At 35.2% G+C, this 15,074-nt stretch overlaps 3 protein-coding genes across 3 annotated transcripts in view; 2 read left to right on the top strand and 1 right to left on the bottom strand.

Annotated features, from left to right (window-relative positions):
* iqsec3a (IQ motif and Sec7 domain ArfGEF 3a) overlaps positions 1 to 3,203 on the bottom strand; it is a 189,141-nt gene extending 185,938 nt beyond the window's left edge. Inside the window, exons 1-2 of the mRNA XM_056747447.1 lie at positions 3,066 to 3,203; positions 1,921 to 2,046 (exon numbers count right to left, since the gene is read on the bottom strand). The gene's annotated coding sequence lies outside the window, so the exon portion shown is untranslated. The remainder of the gene's footprint in view (positions 1 to 1,920; positions 2,047 to 3,065) is intronic.
* Positions 3,204 to 3,401: 198 nt separating this feature from the next.
* Positions 3,402 to 7,457, top strand: LOC130420285 (caspase-6-like). Its single transcript, XM_056747457.1, has 8 exons — positions 3,402 to 3,542; positions 3,780 to 3,821; positions 4,237 to 4,276; positions 4,364 to 4,516; positions 5,207 to 5,283; positions 5,654 to 5,829; positions 5,927 to 6,074; positions 6,184 to 7,457. Exons 1-8 carry the CDS (start codon positions 3,518 to 3,520, stop codon positions 6,423 to 6,425), a joined length of 903 nt encoding a protein of 300 aa, XP_056603435.1. The 5' UTR covers positions 3,402 to 3,517; the 3' UTR covers positions 6,426 to 7,457.
* A 2,707-nt stretch (positions 7,458 to 10,164) lies between these two features.
* Positions 10,165 to 14,802, top strand: si:ch211-244b2.4 (uncharacterized protein LOC541512 homolog). The gene is made up of 10 exons (XM_056748671.1): positions 10,165 to 10,363; positions 11,296 to 11,405; positions 11,524 to 11,746; positions 11,824 to 11,968; positions 12,147 to 12,282; positions 12,572 to 12,692; positions 12,796 to 12,877; positions 13,428 to 13,527; positions 13,679 to 13,784; positions 13,875 to 14,802. The coding sequence occupies exons 1-10, from the start codon at positions 10,324 to 10,326 to the stop codon at positions 13,928 to 13,930; spliced, it is 1,119 nt and encodes a 372-aa protein (XP_056604649.1). The 5' UTR covers positions 10,165 to 10,323; the 3' UTR covers positions 13,931 to 14,802.
* The last annotated feature ends 272 nt before the right edge of the window (positions 14,803 to 15,074 follow it).

Raw genomic sequence — 15,074 nt, 5'->3', positions numbered from 1 at the left:
ATGACATCCTCACTAGGCTCTGACTATTCTGACTACAATCAGTCACTACAGTTGATCAAGTATATACACGCACAATCACATAAAATTACACGTGTCACTATTTTAACTTAACCATCCGTTCCTGTTTCTATTGCCACCCCAAACCAAGCCACTTCTCTTTTTATTGGGTTTTTGTAATCATTTAAAGTTATGTTGTACAAACGTGGAGATGCGAGACTGCTACAATGAGTGATTCCTCTATTTTGGACTATTTTGTACTGAGAGGTCACGCTATGACGTTTTAGTCTTCTATTGGTCTCATACACTCACGTGACGCGAATTCGCAGGTCAGAATTCAACAAACTTGAACTTTGCTACGCAGCGATTAGACATTATATTTTTTATATCGTCTTTTGTGTTCCACAGACGAAAAGCTTTTATACCGATTTTGAAACAACATAATTGTGAATAAAATTATTTGGGTAAACGAGAAACTATAATAGTATATAGCTATCTTTTAAAAAAAAAAATTTTAAAAACATTTTGCTATCCAATAAAATGATTCTTATTAAATATATATTTAATTGCAAATATGTATTTAATTGTTTGGTAAATTTTATATGTAATTCTTTTTGAAAGGATTTTATGGTCACATTGCTTTATCAACAATATTGTGAATCAGTGTCAGTCATAGTGTCCACATAGAGTACATAACATGAAATCATGAAAATAACCTATCTTCCTGTGTTTAATGTTGCCGTGTTTGAATTTAAGCAATCTGCCAATTACCAAATCCGAGGGTGAGTAAATAAAAATGATTGGCTTGGAAAAAAGGGAGTCGACTCTGAATCAAGCAAACATGTCGTCTCTAGTCCGACTCGCAAACCACCATGGATTTACGTCACAACATATAGTCCCCGCCTGTGTTTTGCTAGGACAGTCCGCGAAAACCTCATTCTTTTCTCCCAAACACTGAAGCTTGTGAGCCTCATTCGCGGTAGTACAATGACAGCAGACTAGACAATCTGACCAATCAAATCAGACTAGGCAAGCGGAAAGGAGGGCATCCGACAGATGAATCGCGGAACAAATCATGACAGTCAGACAAGAAGCAAGGGAAGAATAACTGACTATTATTACAAAACGACACCTATGTACATAAACTTGTTGTTGGACACTCCATAAACCAAAGTAGGACCTTAAAAATCCCTAGCTATATACTCTTTAAAGACTTTGTAGTATCAGTCACTTTCATGTTTCAGTTGTTTATCAACATTTTGTCAGTCATTTCAAAGTGCCTATTCTGTCATTTATTAGTTAGGGCATATTCAAAGTGATGTTGATGGGTGTACATTTTACTTTGTTGTTAAACAACAGATAAACTAAATTGTTTTGGTAACAGAACCCAGAAAAAAATGCAGTTCCAACAAAGGATTATCCAACAAAATACCCATAAGGGAGGCAAAACCAGAAAAACATGAACAAAAAGCAAGATAACCACAAAGTTCAAAACTTTTTACTTGCAGGACAAGATGAACCAGAACAGCAAACACAAAACAAACTGAACTACTTATCTCTCCTGTCACTCTAACCCTAACCCCCAACCCTATTAATGTATATGTACACGTGTATATAAATATATATATAGAGAGAGAGAGACAAAGTAATAAACTGAGCTAGAGTAAAAAAGCTGTGTTACTAGTTACTACGTTGAATGTCACTTCATGTTTTCAATGTGGACAGCTAAAAGTTAATAGATCAATAAATAAGATATAATTCTATTGACTTTTTCATTTAATTCTGTTGGTCAGGGTGTTGCAGGCATCAAAACACAGTCATCACAATGCTAAACACCAACATCTTTTCTCATCAACAAGATCATAAACTCCCCTACATATCTTACACACTCTCTGGTATCGTTTTAAGAAAGGATTCACTTACCTGGATTGCTTATACCGAACGTTTGTTTCTCCGTTCAAAAATCTCTGTTGTCGTCAAAGTCATCTTCTGGTTGCTTCTCCATGTCCCCTGGTCCTTGTCTCCTCCCTTGTGTGTGTTCCTCCTGGACTAAAATAAATAAATAAATGTAATATCCACCTATATGCTGTATGTGTTTATTGCTATCAACTACTCAGCTGGCTGTTGATACGTGCCTCTTTCTGACAGTGAGTTTTTACTTGCCACACTTTGTCTCGAACTTTTCTCAAGAAAAATATTGGCAAAATGTATTTTTATTAAATAAGTCTAAAACCATGTGTCAAAGGGATAGTTGAACTGAAAAGGAGAGCTTACTCACTCTAACTCTCATATCAAACCGTTATATGTATAGAAGATATTTTGAAGAATGTTGGTTACCATTTACCGGTTTTCATTTACTTTTTTATGGACACAAAATCAATAAAAGGGAACCGCTGTTGTTCGGTTACAAACATTCATCTAAATAGCTTCTTTTGTGTTCTGCAGAGGAAAGAAAGTCATAGATTGCAACAGGTTTGGAATAATGGCAGGGTGAGTAAAACATGACAGAATTAAAAAAAATTATGTGAACTATCCCCTTAATTCTTTATATTTTCAGGTTTATACAGCTGTATTTGCAACCTGTTTTACATAAAAGCCATATCGATACTTAACTGCAATAGAAGAGTTATGTTGGCAGAAGATAAAAGTATATCACACCTATGTTTGCTTTTAAACTGACAGCCTACGTAAACAACCCCTCCTAAAATGTTTATCAGATTTACCCTTTTCTGGAATGTTGTATATATCAAAAGGGTATTCTTAGAGCACTTAATTAAAGCTTAACTGTTTTCATAGCTTAAATAAATAAGATAAATTGCAGTTATTCTTAAATATTGTGTTAATGCTTATAAACTTTATCAAAGCTGTATTAAAAGTTCTGTATGCATATGTAGTTGTGTTTAGAGTATGAATTTAACGAGGCTTGGCAAAAAATGACACACATTCCCAAAGCTTATTCAGTCAAATATATACCTTATAAAATATAAATTGTAGTTAACGTATGATTTGTTTTCAGTTAGTGCAATGTTTGTTTGTTTTTCTATGCTTTATTCGATTTCTATAAATACCTTAAAATGTAAGTCTCTTCTCCAATACCATAAACCTTATATTTTGCTGGTTTACTCGAACCTGGTGGGTCACTAAAGGCATAAATTGTACAAATATGCCCTCCGGACATCACTATGATGGGCGTTACTGTAGTGTACAGTATGTAAAAAACTGAGGGAAAAAGTAAAACGCGGAAGTTATCGAGGAACGACACCCCAGTGGCCTGTGATTGGTTAGCATTCCATCGGGTGATCTTTGATTGGCTAACATTTCAGTGGCCAGTGATTGGTGATCGTTTCACTGGCCTATGATTGGGTAAGATTCCCCACCTGGCTTGCTGTTGGTTAACATTTCGATGGTTTGTAGTCGGGTACCTGTAGCGTTCACCTTCAGGTATTGTTTTTGTGAAAGTCAGGATTTGTTGTAGAATATTTTCCCGACGTTTATCAGAATTGACGCTCCAGAATCAGCGATGTCCAGTAACAAAAGCCAGTCGGGTAATGTTCATGTTTTTATTTTTTAGCTTTAAGACTTACTTTACTGAACACAGGGACCAAAGTGTGGTTTCATTTCCTTATTCCAGCCACTGGAGTAAGTGAAATGAGTCCAAAAGTACATTAAATGACAAATACCCACGAAACTATCGTTTACACACTATTGTAGCTCTGGATGCTTAAATAAATAGATCCGCATCATATCACAATGCTTAAAATGTGTGTCTTTGTTCTCGTTAGGAAATGTGGAGAATGACAGCGCTTTAGCAAGATCGCCGTCAGGTAAGACAACGCCTAAGTTAACGTTTGTCAAGGACATGCAAAATGAAAGTGATCTGAGAAAACCGACTTTTATTCTAGTAAAACCATGTTTTCATCGCCTAAGATGTAAATAGTGCATATTTTTTGGCTGCAGTCCGTTTAAGTGCGCGTGGTGACTCCGTTGTGCGTGTGCAGTACTTGACAGCTTGTTTGTAAAGCCATTGAAATCAAGTCCGACTGGGCACTCAACACACAAAACAGGCTTGATCTCTGTATTGAATGGTTGAGTATCTATGAGCTCGGTTGCTTGGATCTCACTGAATGTGATTTGAAATCTTTGTGGTGTTAATACAGAACATTTGCATACTTGAGATGTACTACTGTGAATTGCAAATCAAATATTTAGTGCTTCTTTCGATATGGTCTTTTGTTTCAGCTGAAAAGTACACATCAGAGACTGATGCCATTAATCGAAGGTAACACATTGTGGAAATCTCTAAAAGATTGTTACATTTAGATTGCTCTGCGTATTTACAAGTGATTCTGTTTGTATTGCTTGTCAGTTTACTTGCCCCAGAGAATCCTAATGAGGAGTATAAGATGAACCATAAGAGAAGAGGAATCGCTCTGATCTTCAACCATGAAAGTTTCTTCTGGCAACTAAGGCTGAACAACCGCAATGGCACGAACGCAGACAATAGCAATCTCATTAGAAGGTATTTGGAAAGTTGTTTAAAGGTCCAGTGTATGAAATTTAGCGGGATCTAGTGTCGAGGTTCCGAATTGCAACCAATGACTAACTTCACTCCTCCCTTTCGAAGCACTATGGCGGCTGACACAGGGCTGAGATGTCATCACATTTTTGCTACTTTGTCGAAGGAGACAACGCCTTCTGTAGAGTAGTTTGTCGGTTTAGGGCTAAGGTAGAAACAACATGGCGAATTCAATGTGTGGGGACCCACGGTGTATGTAAATAGAAATAGCTCATTCGAAGTTAAAGTGGGGGTCAAGAGAATTCTGAGAATTGTTTCTAAACACATTGTAGACGTTTGAAATGTATGGCTGAAACACATTACAAAGACTCAGAAGTATTTAGTACTGAATTGTGGATTTAAACTGTTAAACAGTATTTCACAGATTCTCTGTTCAGGATTTTTTATGCCTTCAGGGCCAACAGCGGACACGCCACAAGCGTTTGACAGCAGAGAGTCCCACTTGATTTTCAAAGATTTTGATAACTTATTTTATTTACTTTTTTTCTCCAATTAAATTTGTCTGGTTGGTTAATAACACACTTTTCTGTTGTGTTACAAACTCAGAACACATATTTTAATGTCACTTTACTTAATGTATAGAAAAATCAAAGTTTATAGTAACCAAACGTTCTTTTTCTTATTTACTTACAGATTTGATGAGCTGGGTTTTGATGTGAGGGCTTACGAAAATCAGAAACGTGATAAAGTTCTGGAAATACTCGAAGGAGGTAAGTGCTACCTTTGGACATCAGTATTTGACATCAATCTTTGTAATTGCAAAACAATGCAACATGATAAAGTAATGACAGCTTCAAGTGTAAAAAATGGAAGCAAAAAATTCATATGATAGGGTTTGCTGAGAAACGATTGTCTTTTTGATGGAAATCTTAACTTCAAAAAATGAACTCTTGTAAACACAGCCCAAACTAAATATGAGTGCACATTGATTACAGCAAACCTTATTTGATCATGAAATCTCATTTGTCGGATTCACACTTTTTCATCACTTTCACAATATACCCTTTGCAGATAAAAAAATCTTTTACCAAACAGTATTATGAAAATTTCCTTTAAACTTCACTGCAAATTTGATTCCAGTTGCTGCTGCAGATCATGTGGATGCAGATTGTTTTGTCTGCATCTTTTTAAGTCACGGAGAAAATGGCCACGTGTTTGCCTATGATGCCCAGATTGATGTTCAAGAAATGACTGCTCTGTTCAAGGGGGATAAGTGCCGTAGCCTTGTAGGGAAACCCAAAATCTTCATCTTACAGGTAGTTGGTCCTTTACTTCCTATATGAAAACTTCAGTCTGATGCATCTTGTAAAGAAATATACCGTAAACGTCTACACTTGTAAATGAACTTTTTAGGCTTGCCGTGGTGACAAACACGATGAGGCTGTGACACCGCTGGATGTGGTTGACAACGAGATGGCCAATGAGGTAGTAGTGGATGCAGGGGTGGCATGCACTCTTCCAGCAGGGGCAGATTTTATTATGTGCTACTCAGTGGCTGAAGGTCAGTGCTTCAGGAATTGAACTTGTTTGTTTAACCAACATTTAGTGTTTTAGATGCAACATACATTATTTTCATTTTAAAAGAGGAAGTTGTTTTCTTCTTTTTCAAGGATACTACTCTCACCGTGAGGTCATCAATGGCTCGTGGTATATCCAGGATCTGTGCGAAATCCTAAGACGCTATGGTTCCACACTAGAGTTTACTGAGCTCCTGACACTAGTAAACAGAAAAGTTTCCTACCGCAGTGTGGCCAATTGCAGAGATCTAAGTGCTATAGGCAAAAAGCAGGTGCCATGCTTTGCATCCATGCTCACTAAGAAGCTGTTTTTCAAGCCTAAGACAGAAAAATAATCATGTCAGCAATCAATTCAGAGATTTGGGGAAAAAAATACTTTCTGTGATCCTACATATATTAACATGATCCCCCCTCTTAGTTATGTGGTTTGACTTGTTTTAGCCTAATGGTTTGATGGTTAGGGTTACAAAGGGCAAGTATTATTTTAAGTTTCATTTATAAATTAATAATGATTTTTATTTTTAAATAGTTAGATTCACTTTAGGAAGTGAAATTTATCAGGGAAAAGATTAGGTCCCACTTTATATTAGTTGTCATTAAATATATGTGCTTACATAAAAATGTATTCAATATACCAGTTGTACATACATTTGTACTTATATTTGAGTACATAGAATGTAAAAACATGTAAAATAAAGTGGGAAAAAATAGTAAAATTTATCATGTAATTTACATCTATTTGTCCAAAAACTGCTTCAACTAAAAAGATAATAGTTTGATCATTTAATCATTATGTGGCACTTTTTTGCCTGACTGAGAAAAAACAAGATCGTCCAGTCACACAGCTAAATAACTTGTAGATCATCTTTAAGCACACACCTGCATAGTTACCAGCTATCCATACACTACATGTACTCGAAAAGGAATTTACGTTTTTTGCCTGTAATGTGAATATATGTCCTAAATGTGGAAAGACTCGACTAGAGATATAGCCATTTCTTTACAGGGGGCCAAAAATACGCTTTCTCAGGATTTTGTGTGGCAGGGCATATTGTATTGGCACATTTTTTGTTTTGATAAGAATAATGTAATTGTATGGCAAACTGAATGTCAAATATAGCAAAAAGTTTTGTAGCATTGTTTGCACAAATGGAAAGATAATGATAACTTTGTTAACCGTTTACATCCCTGTATAAAATTCTGTACTCTATTTAAATGTCTGAGAAAATATACTTATGTGAATGTCATGCGCTCTATAAAGCTACGCTTACCCCAGTACTTTGACTGCGTTGTATCCAGTTGCCACATGGAACATTGAAACTTAATGAATAATATAATGATTAATAAAGTAATTTATTTTAATTTCACACTCAGGAATTGCAGGTTTTCTGATATTTGCCTATCACAGGTTATTTCTGATTTTGTTCTTGACAGAAAATTGGTCAAAAAGTTAATGTTTTATATTATTACATCAGGTGTTTGGGTTTTAATGAACTAATGCATTTATTGAAAACAGTGAGTAAATTGTATTTGTGTCGGTCTCATGTATTTTAGCAAATATTGTCTTTGTCATCAATCATCGATTGTAGAAAATTTAACGAATAATCAAAAGTAAATGTGTAGCCGGAAGTGTTTGTACTAATGTACATGCACAAAGCCTTGGTTGTCTTTGTATTGGTGGTGATGAAAAGTCGTAAAGAGAAAGCAAGAAACGTAGACGGGTCAGCTTCACAACATTCAGAGACCAAAATAGACTGATTTGGTTAGACTCCGGGAACCATTCACACACATTTATATTCACACAGAGATGTCCAACACACCGGAACAGGGTTATTTATGTACCATCACGGCCACCACGAAACATTTGTTCTCCTGCATGCACACATCTTTCCACTGGTTTTCCAACTGAATCCATCACAGTCTCCCTAGCCTTTACTTTCTTTTCAAACTGCTTCAGCTGTGGTTTGGGTGACAGTTTTAGGCCACTGAAATCTGCCAGACAGAAAATAACACACTTAAGAACACCGTCTTAAGAAATTCAAAACAGCTGACAATGCGTAATACGATATACGTCTTTGACCAATCTGCTGAGAACAGACAGCTAGTGTAATCACAGCTTCCGATCTTTTTTATGTTACTAGCGGGCAGCTGTTATCAGAGCACAAAGGATGAATTGAATGACTGGGAAGCTTGGGGAAATTTCAGAAGAATTGTTAATCAGTTTAAGAATGTATACAGGATGAGTCAGTCCGACCTCATTCACTGCACATGAAATGTCTTTCAAATCCCATAACAAGACATTGTATGCTTCTTGTTAAAGCTGTTTCTTCTAACAGTGGTACAAAGACTTGATAGGGTCTTTTGCAAAGTGTTCTGGACATGCACCCGAGGTTTCAAAAGATAATTGTAACAATTCAATCAATTGTATTGTAAAATAAATGAGAAATACTAAAAACGGTGTAAAATGAAAAGCAACTAGAGGGTGGCAAAAGAGCCACATGCGGGTAACAGAAAAGCCCCATGTGGGGGGGGCAGAAGAGCCACGCGCTCACGCATTGGGGTTAGCGGAAGAAAGGAAAAAGAGCTGACAGCAGTGAGTCTTATTTCCTGTAGCTAAAACATAAACAGACCTATGTAAAAATGTAAGAAATGCTAAATCTTCAATCATAAACTACCTAATAGTTTATGGTTTATTATTTTGTAGTCAAATACATGAACATAGGTCTTGCAGTTAAATCCAAGGTTTTAGTGCATTTTATTAGCAAGAGGTTTGACTACATTGAGATTTGAGTGTTACTGCCCCCATCTAGTGGTCTGTTAATTCAGAATTATTACACGGCCCATTTAAATGCTTGATTGTGATTGGCCAGTCGCGACATTCCAATGGTTTGGTATTTTCATATAACAACCATTCAAAACTGTAACCCGTATGCTGCTAATCATTTTGAGAGGGTCTGTTTTATATTACACAAAATGAATTATAAATATGTCTTTTAAATAACATATATGACATTATATTTATAAATGATTATCACATTTTCCAGTTCGTGACGTTTGAACGACGTTTCTTACTTTAAAACCTAAAGTTTCCTCGCGGATATTACACGGCTCGTTGGAATGCTTGATTGTGATTGGCCAGGTCAAGGGTTTTGTATCTCCAGATAACAACCACTCAAAACTAATAACACAAAATAACCCGGATTATTCATACGATCATTTTTAGTTTTTTTTTTTACAAATTAAATATAAATTTGTCTTTTAATAACATATATGACATTAGATTTACAAAAAAAAGTATTAAACCAAATTGAATGTTCATGACAACAACCGGTTGCATAATATACATTATCCCTTACTTAGGATACGAGGTCAATTAATAATGTGACCCAAGAATTCAAGAGTTCATTGATTTATCTTGGAATTTACGGTTATAATGCTATTAGGCCTTTCAACATATTTTTCTTGTTTTTATTGATGATAGATTGTAAATGATAGACAGACCTACGGAAAGTGTGCACATTTTTATTAATTTGCATTTATTAATTTGGCAGAAGCTTTTATCCGAAGCGACTTAAAAGTAGGAGAACATATAAACAATTTTGTCAACATGCTAAACAATTGCGTTAGTTTCCAAGTTGGGGATATATAACATAAAAAGTAAACTGGCCTAATTTGGTACCAGATCAGATAACAAAGAACTTCTGCAAAACAATCAAAACAGATGTGAAATTTGTTAACTCTTAACCATTTTACCATCTATATATAGCTGTGTATAAAAAAGAAACCATTAGAAGTTAGAACACACAAGAAGATATTTTGAAAAATGTCAATTGGTAACCGAACGATGCAGAGACCAACGCAAGTCAAAGGGTACCGCCGTTGTTCGGTCACCAACATTCTTCAAAATTCTTTTATGTTCTTCAAAAGAATGTCATGCAATGTTGATGACAAAATTTTCATTTTTGTGTGAAACCCCAATAAGTTTCCTTTCTTAATAGCCGTCAGGTGGCGCCAGAGCTTCACAATGTTGTATGTTTAATAAAAATCGACTAATGGTGTATAAAAGGCATTGTTTTGGCTAGTGAAATAAATCAATCATGCACCAGAAATAATATTTAAACAAACTGAAATGATCTAAGCAGCGTCTATTTATGTAAGTAGGCTATTCACGCTGTAACCGATATGTGTATTTGTGAGTAATTGAAACTGAAAGCAAAATATGTTGTCTCATTCATGAAAATGGCATCGAAATATCCAGAGGAAGAGGGTTCGGGTGAGTTTCAAAATTTAAAGTTATCAAACAAGCAAAATTGCATAAAATACGAGTTCTCTTCTACTTCTTTGACCACACAGTCGTTTCAGTGGGCTTACATTGACCACCGGTGTGTCACTCTAAGCAAGGTTCATCATGTTTATTATCTGTCTGTCGTCTTCGTTTTTTAATATATTTCTAAAACCAACAATTGCTAAACATTGTACTTAAGTTTTGAAAGTCAAATTATGTACAAGCGAATACACGTATGTCAAGCGGGGCATGTTGTCACAGTCTGCTGTTTTGACACTGATTTGGGAATAATACGTTTTAAAAGCATAAAGTACCTTCTAGACTTTCAATAACAAAATAACATGTATCCCATAAAATCTATGTTTACGTGCATTATAATGTTTTAGAATAAGTAGTTTATGAACAAAATTGAAACCAATAAAAAAAATCAATAGCCATCTTAAAGGGATAGTTCTCCCAAAAATAAACATTTCATCATTTACAGGCCCGCTTCTCGTTAACAGCTATATGTTGTTGAAAAGTGTATGTGGACACTATATGAAAGAAGAGAAAAGAATATAAGAAAAGAAGATATTTTGTTGAGAAATGTCTCAGTGGTTTTGCGTCCACACAATGGAAGTCAATGGGAGCCAGTGTTGTTTGGTTACCAGCATTCTTCAAAATATCTTCTTTTTTTCTGGAGAGGAATGAAATTTACAATGACATGCGGGTGAATAAATTATGAAATCATTTTTATTACTGGGTGAACTTTACCAGTAAGGATGGTCTTCAGTGACCCTTATAAGTATTGTTATATTAATGACAAACGTGTGTTATTTTTGTTGAGTTAATTGCTCAAATTCATTTTTATAAATCACATATTGATTATAAATTCTTCTGATTCAAGTTCAGAACTAATGTTTTGAACTTTTCATATCTAGAATACTTATATGAAAGTGCCTCAGAATTAAGTGGCTCCGACTCTGAGACTGCCTCAGATTCAGGCTCATGTCACAGCTCGGACTCCAACTCCAGCAAAAGAACTGCCAAAGTAAATGTCTCTGTGTTTTTAAAAACAAGCTAAAAATTGCAGATGAGTAAACACATTTCAAACGCCTTAGAATGTTGTCTCAATAAATAAATACTTACCATGATGCTCTTTGTTCAAGCGTAACATTTGTAGGTACTACAATGATGGTCACTGTCGGCATGGAGACAAGTGTCGAAACGAACACATATGCAAGTACTACGTGAATGACTCCTGCCGCTATGGTGCTGGATGCAGACTAAACCACAATCCTAGATCACATGGATCACCTGGACCAAATGAACCTAGAGAGAGCAAAAGCTTTGGTGGACGGCATAGAAGAAAGTGTAGTCCCCCATCTGAAGGTATGTTTGCATGGATGTCAGTGTATAGTGCTTTACTAACAATTTGTTTTTCATTAAGCATTTTTTAACACTAACAGACAGTGATGAAGACGATAGCAGAGCCTACAGATGGCAGTTGGATTTAGGAGATGGCTGGGAGGACATTGCCAATGATCACATACTGGAGGCTCAGTATTCACGACCCAACACCAAAGGAATCAGGATCTATAACACCCGCGCTGGGTATGTTTATTGTCCGTAACTAAAAGTTAAAATGTTTTGTACGTTTATTTCTACTAAACTTTTCAAAATTTGGCAAACTATTTATTGCTTTAAAAAAACTGAATTGTGATCATTGCGTTTAAACTCCTCTTTAATAGAAATTCATGATACTGTATACTTTCTCTGTCTCACATTATAGAGCTATCTCGATTGATTTCACCAAGATGAGAGTTCTTAAAAAAAGGAAAATTAAAGTCAGACGTAAAGGATCGAAACAGACAGAGTGGCTGTGGTATTACCGTGGTGACCATGGCTGGTATCAGTATGGAGAAAAGGTAGGTGCTTGCCACATGAGTATATATTCAGACACAAAATACTTGAATTTTTTAAAATATTTTACCACCTAATAGGTATTTTGTTTATGTTGGGTTAAGAAAAGAGACAGTGAAGTGATACATTAGAGAAGTAACAATTACTTTCAGTAGTCAGATTTTTATTGGTTGAATCGAGGACAACCAGGCTTTAAAATATTCAGACTGACCAATCAGAATCAAGTATTCCCTTGAATGAACATAATGATCTATCTATGGAATACTGAATGAACATCTGGGTTTGTCTGTTCAGGGTCCGAAGGGCAAAGCCAGTCCGATTCAGAGTTCAAAACTGGAGAAGGAATATGAAAAAAACCTGCAGGGTTCTGTTCAGTTCTCCATTGACTCCCACACATATGAGATTAGCTTCAAAGGTTTGATTGAAACTCATGGCCGAAAATTAAATGATTAAGATGCTTAGCAGGTTTAATTATTTTAAACGGGAGTGGTCACATTCATGTGTTTATATGTTTCCAGGAATGTATCAGAAAAATGTATCTACAGACCTTAAGAGACGGGTTAGGAGGCGTCCGAAATATGAACCTTCTCAAACTGGAGAGTGAGTTATACTCGTTCACTTTACACTCTACATATTCATTTGGATTCCAAAACCTGACTTTTAAAGTGATGTGAATGAAAGAGGTAAATTCTTTAAGAAACATGATAAAAACTATAAAATTTCAGAAAAGGCTGCAAATTTACAAGAAAAACAGTACACAAGAAATTACAGTATAAAAACAGTTATTTTTACGATATAAATAATAATATTTTCTGGTGTTTTTATGCGATTTATTTACAGTCTATTTTTAAATACGTTCAAAAACTGTTAATTTTCAGAAAAGACCGCAAAATTACAAGAAAAACAGTGTAAACTGTGTAATTTTACAGGACAAAACTGTTATTTTATGGAATATTACTGCCCCCCATACTGCCAGAAAATGTGTGTTTCTTCAGTGATAGTGTCACATATGTAACCTGCAATGTTATGTTTTAAACACAGATACTGTACATCATAAAACAATTTACACGGACATCACAATCAATATACATTTGAACAGTGATGGAGTATAGTCATTTGATACCATTCACCAATATGTGTCATTTAACAGATTGATCTCAGTTTTCAAGAAGTTGATGGCTCCTGTAAATAAAACACCAGTTTGGCAGTTTGAAGGGAGGAAGGGTAAATGGCACACCTTCAAAAACACGGTAAAATATATTCTTTGAAAGTACATAATGCTTTTTATATTAACTAAATGACATAGAGTAATAAGTGTGGACAAACTGTATCCATGTCTGTAGGGAATTTAAAATTGCTGTTTATCTGGTTTGCCATTTTTCTGCTCTGGGTTTTGAATAGGGTGGATGTTCAGTCTCAAGTGATGACATCGAGAAGTGTTTCCAAAAGCAACAAAACACAATGACCTTCACTATTAATGATGACAATTACACACTGAATTTTGCAAGTATGTCTGCTGCAACAAGAACGTTTCAGAAGTACAAGAGTACAACATGACCTTTGGGTATTTTAACCTATTGACTTTTTTTCAAATCAGGGATGAATCAAGTGAACAACAGAACAAATGCCAAACGGAAGATCCAGCGCACTTAACAATGATGCATCCAGACATCAAGTTAATCGAATTTAGCGTGGAGGGGGTTATGATTTAGGATGTTTTATTTAGAATAACTATGTTGAAAACGTATAATGCAGTTATGTTTACAAATAGTTATTATTATTATTAATTAATATGACGTGTACCTGAAACAAACATACACATTTTATCTTTCCAGTGTAATTTGTGTATAATGAGAAACAATGTTCTTTTTTAATCATATGTTTACTACACAATGTTCCAGTTGAACATTTGTCAGCCATTTATACAGTTTTTAAAATCATCAACTACCTGTTGTAAACTGCCAGAGATTCAGTGTCTACACATTTCTGTTCATTTTGTGAGTCATGAGTCCTTATCTTTCCATTCATTGTACACATACTTAAAGGGGGTGGTTTCTTAGCATCAGCATGTCCACAACAGTGCTTAACACTGTCAAAATCCACTTAGGAAAAATAACAGAAGATCTCCAGTCTTTACAGGGTTAGACATAATAATTTGAATAGGTAATATGTTGTTATATATTAAGATTTAGACATTGAAGAGGCTAAATACAGAACAATGGAGACCTTTTGCTAATTTTTATTTTTTCTCTCTCGTTTGTTGTCAGGTGTTGTTCTCCTAAGCTGTTTTAGAACAAAAGTTGAATCAAGTGACAGGTTAAAGGGACTTTATTATTTATGCAATGAGAGAGTGCCCTGTGAACAATGTCCTGAAGACAATCATGTGACGATCGGTTGTTTGAAAGCATTTTTAATGGGTTTTTAGATCTTACAAACTGAACTTTGTTTAACTCAGGGGTGTGAGCCTTATGTAAATCTGTACTGTAATGATCAGGGCCTTTCTATATGCCTTAGGATAAGGTTATAAAAATACACTATCCTGTTCAAAAATCTTGTCTAATCATTTTTTTACTTTGCTTTGGACACTTTAAACAGTATTTATTTTAACAATTATGTATGAAAAATTCTTAAACTTAAGAAACTTCTAAAACAAAGAGAATGTTTTCTACAGAGGATTCATCCTCCTGCCTTTCAACACCACCTCTCTTTCTCTCTCTCTCTCTCTCTCTCTCTCTTTCTCTGTCTATCTCTCTTTCTCTCTCTTTCTCTCTCTCTCTCTTTCTCTCTCTCTTTCTCT

Source organism: Triplophysa dalaica, chromosome 5, assembly GCF_015846415.1.
Source record: "Triplophysa dalaica isolate WHDGS20190420 chromosome 5, ASM1584641v1, whole genome shotgun sequence".
Lineage (NCBI taxonomy): Eukaryota > Metazoa > Chordata > Actinopteri > Cypriniformes > Nemacheilidae > Triplophysa > Triplophysa dalaica.
This window is presented reverse-complemented; position numbering and strand designations above follow the sequence as displayed.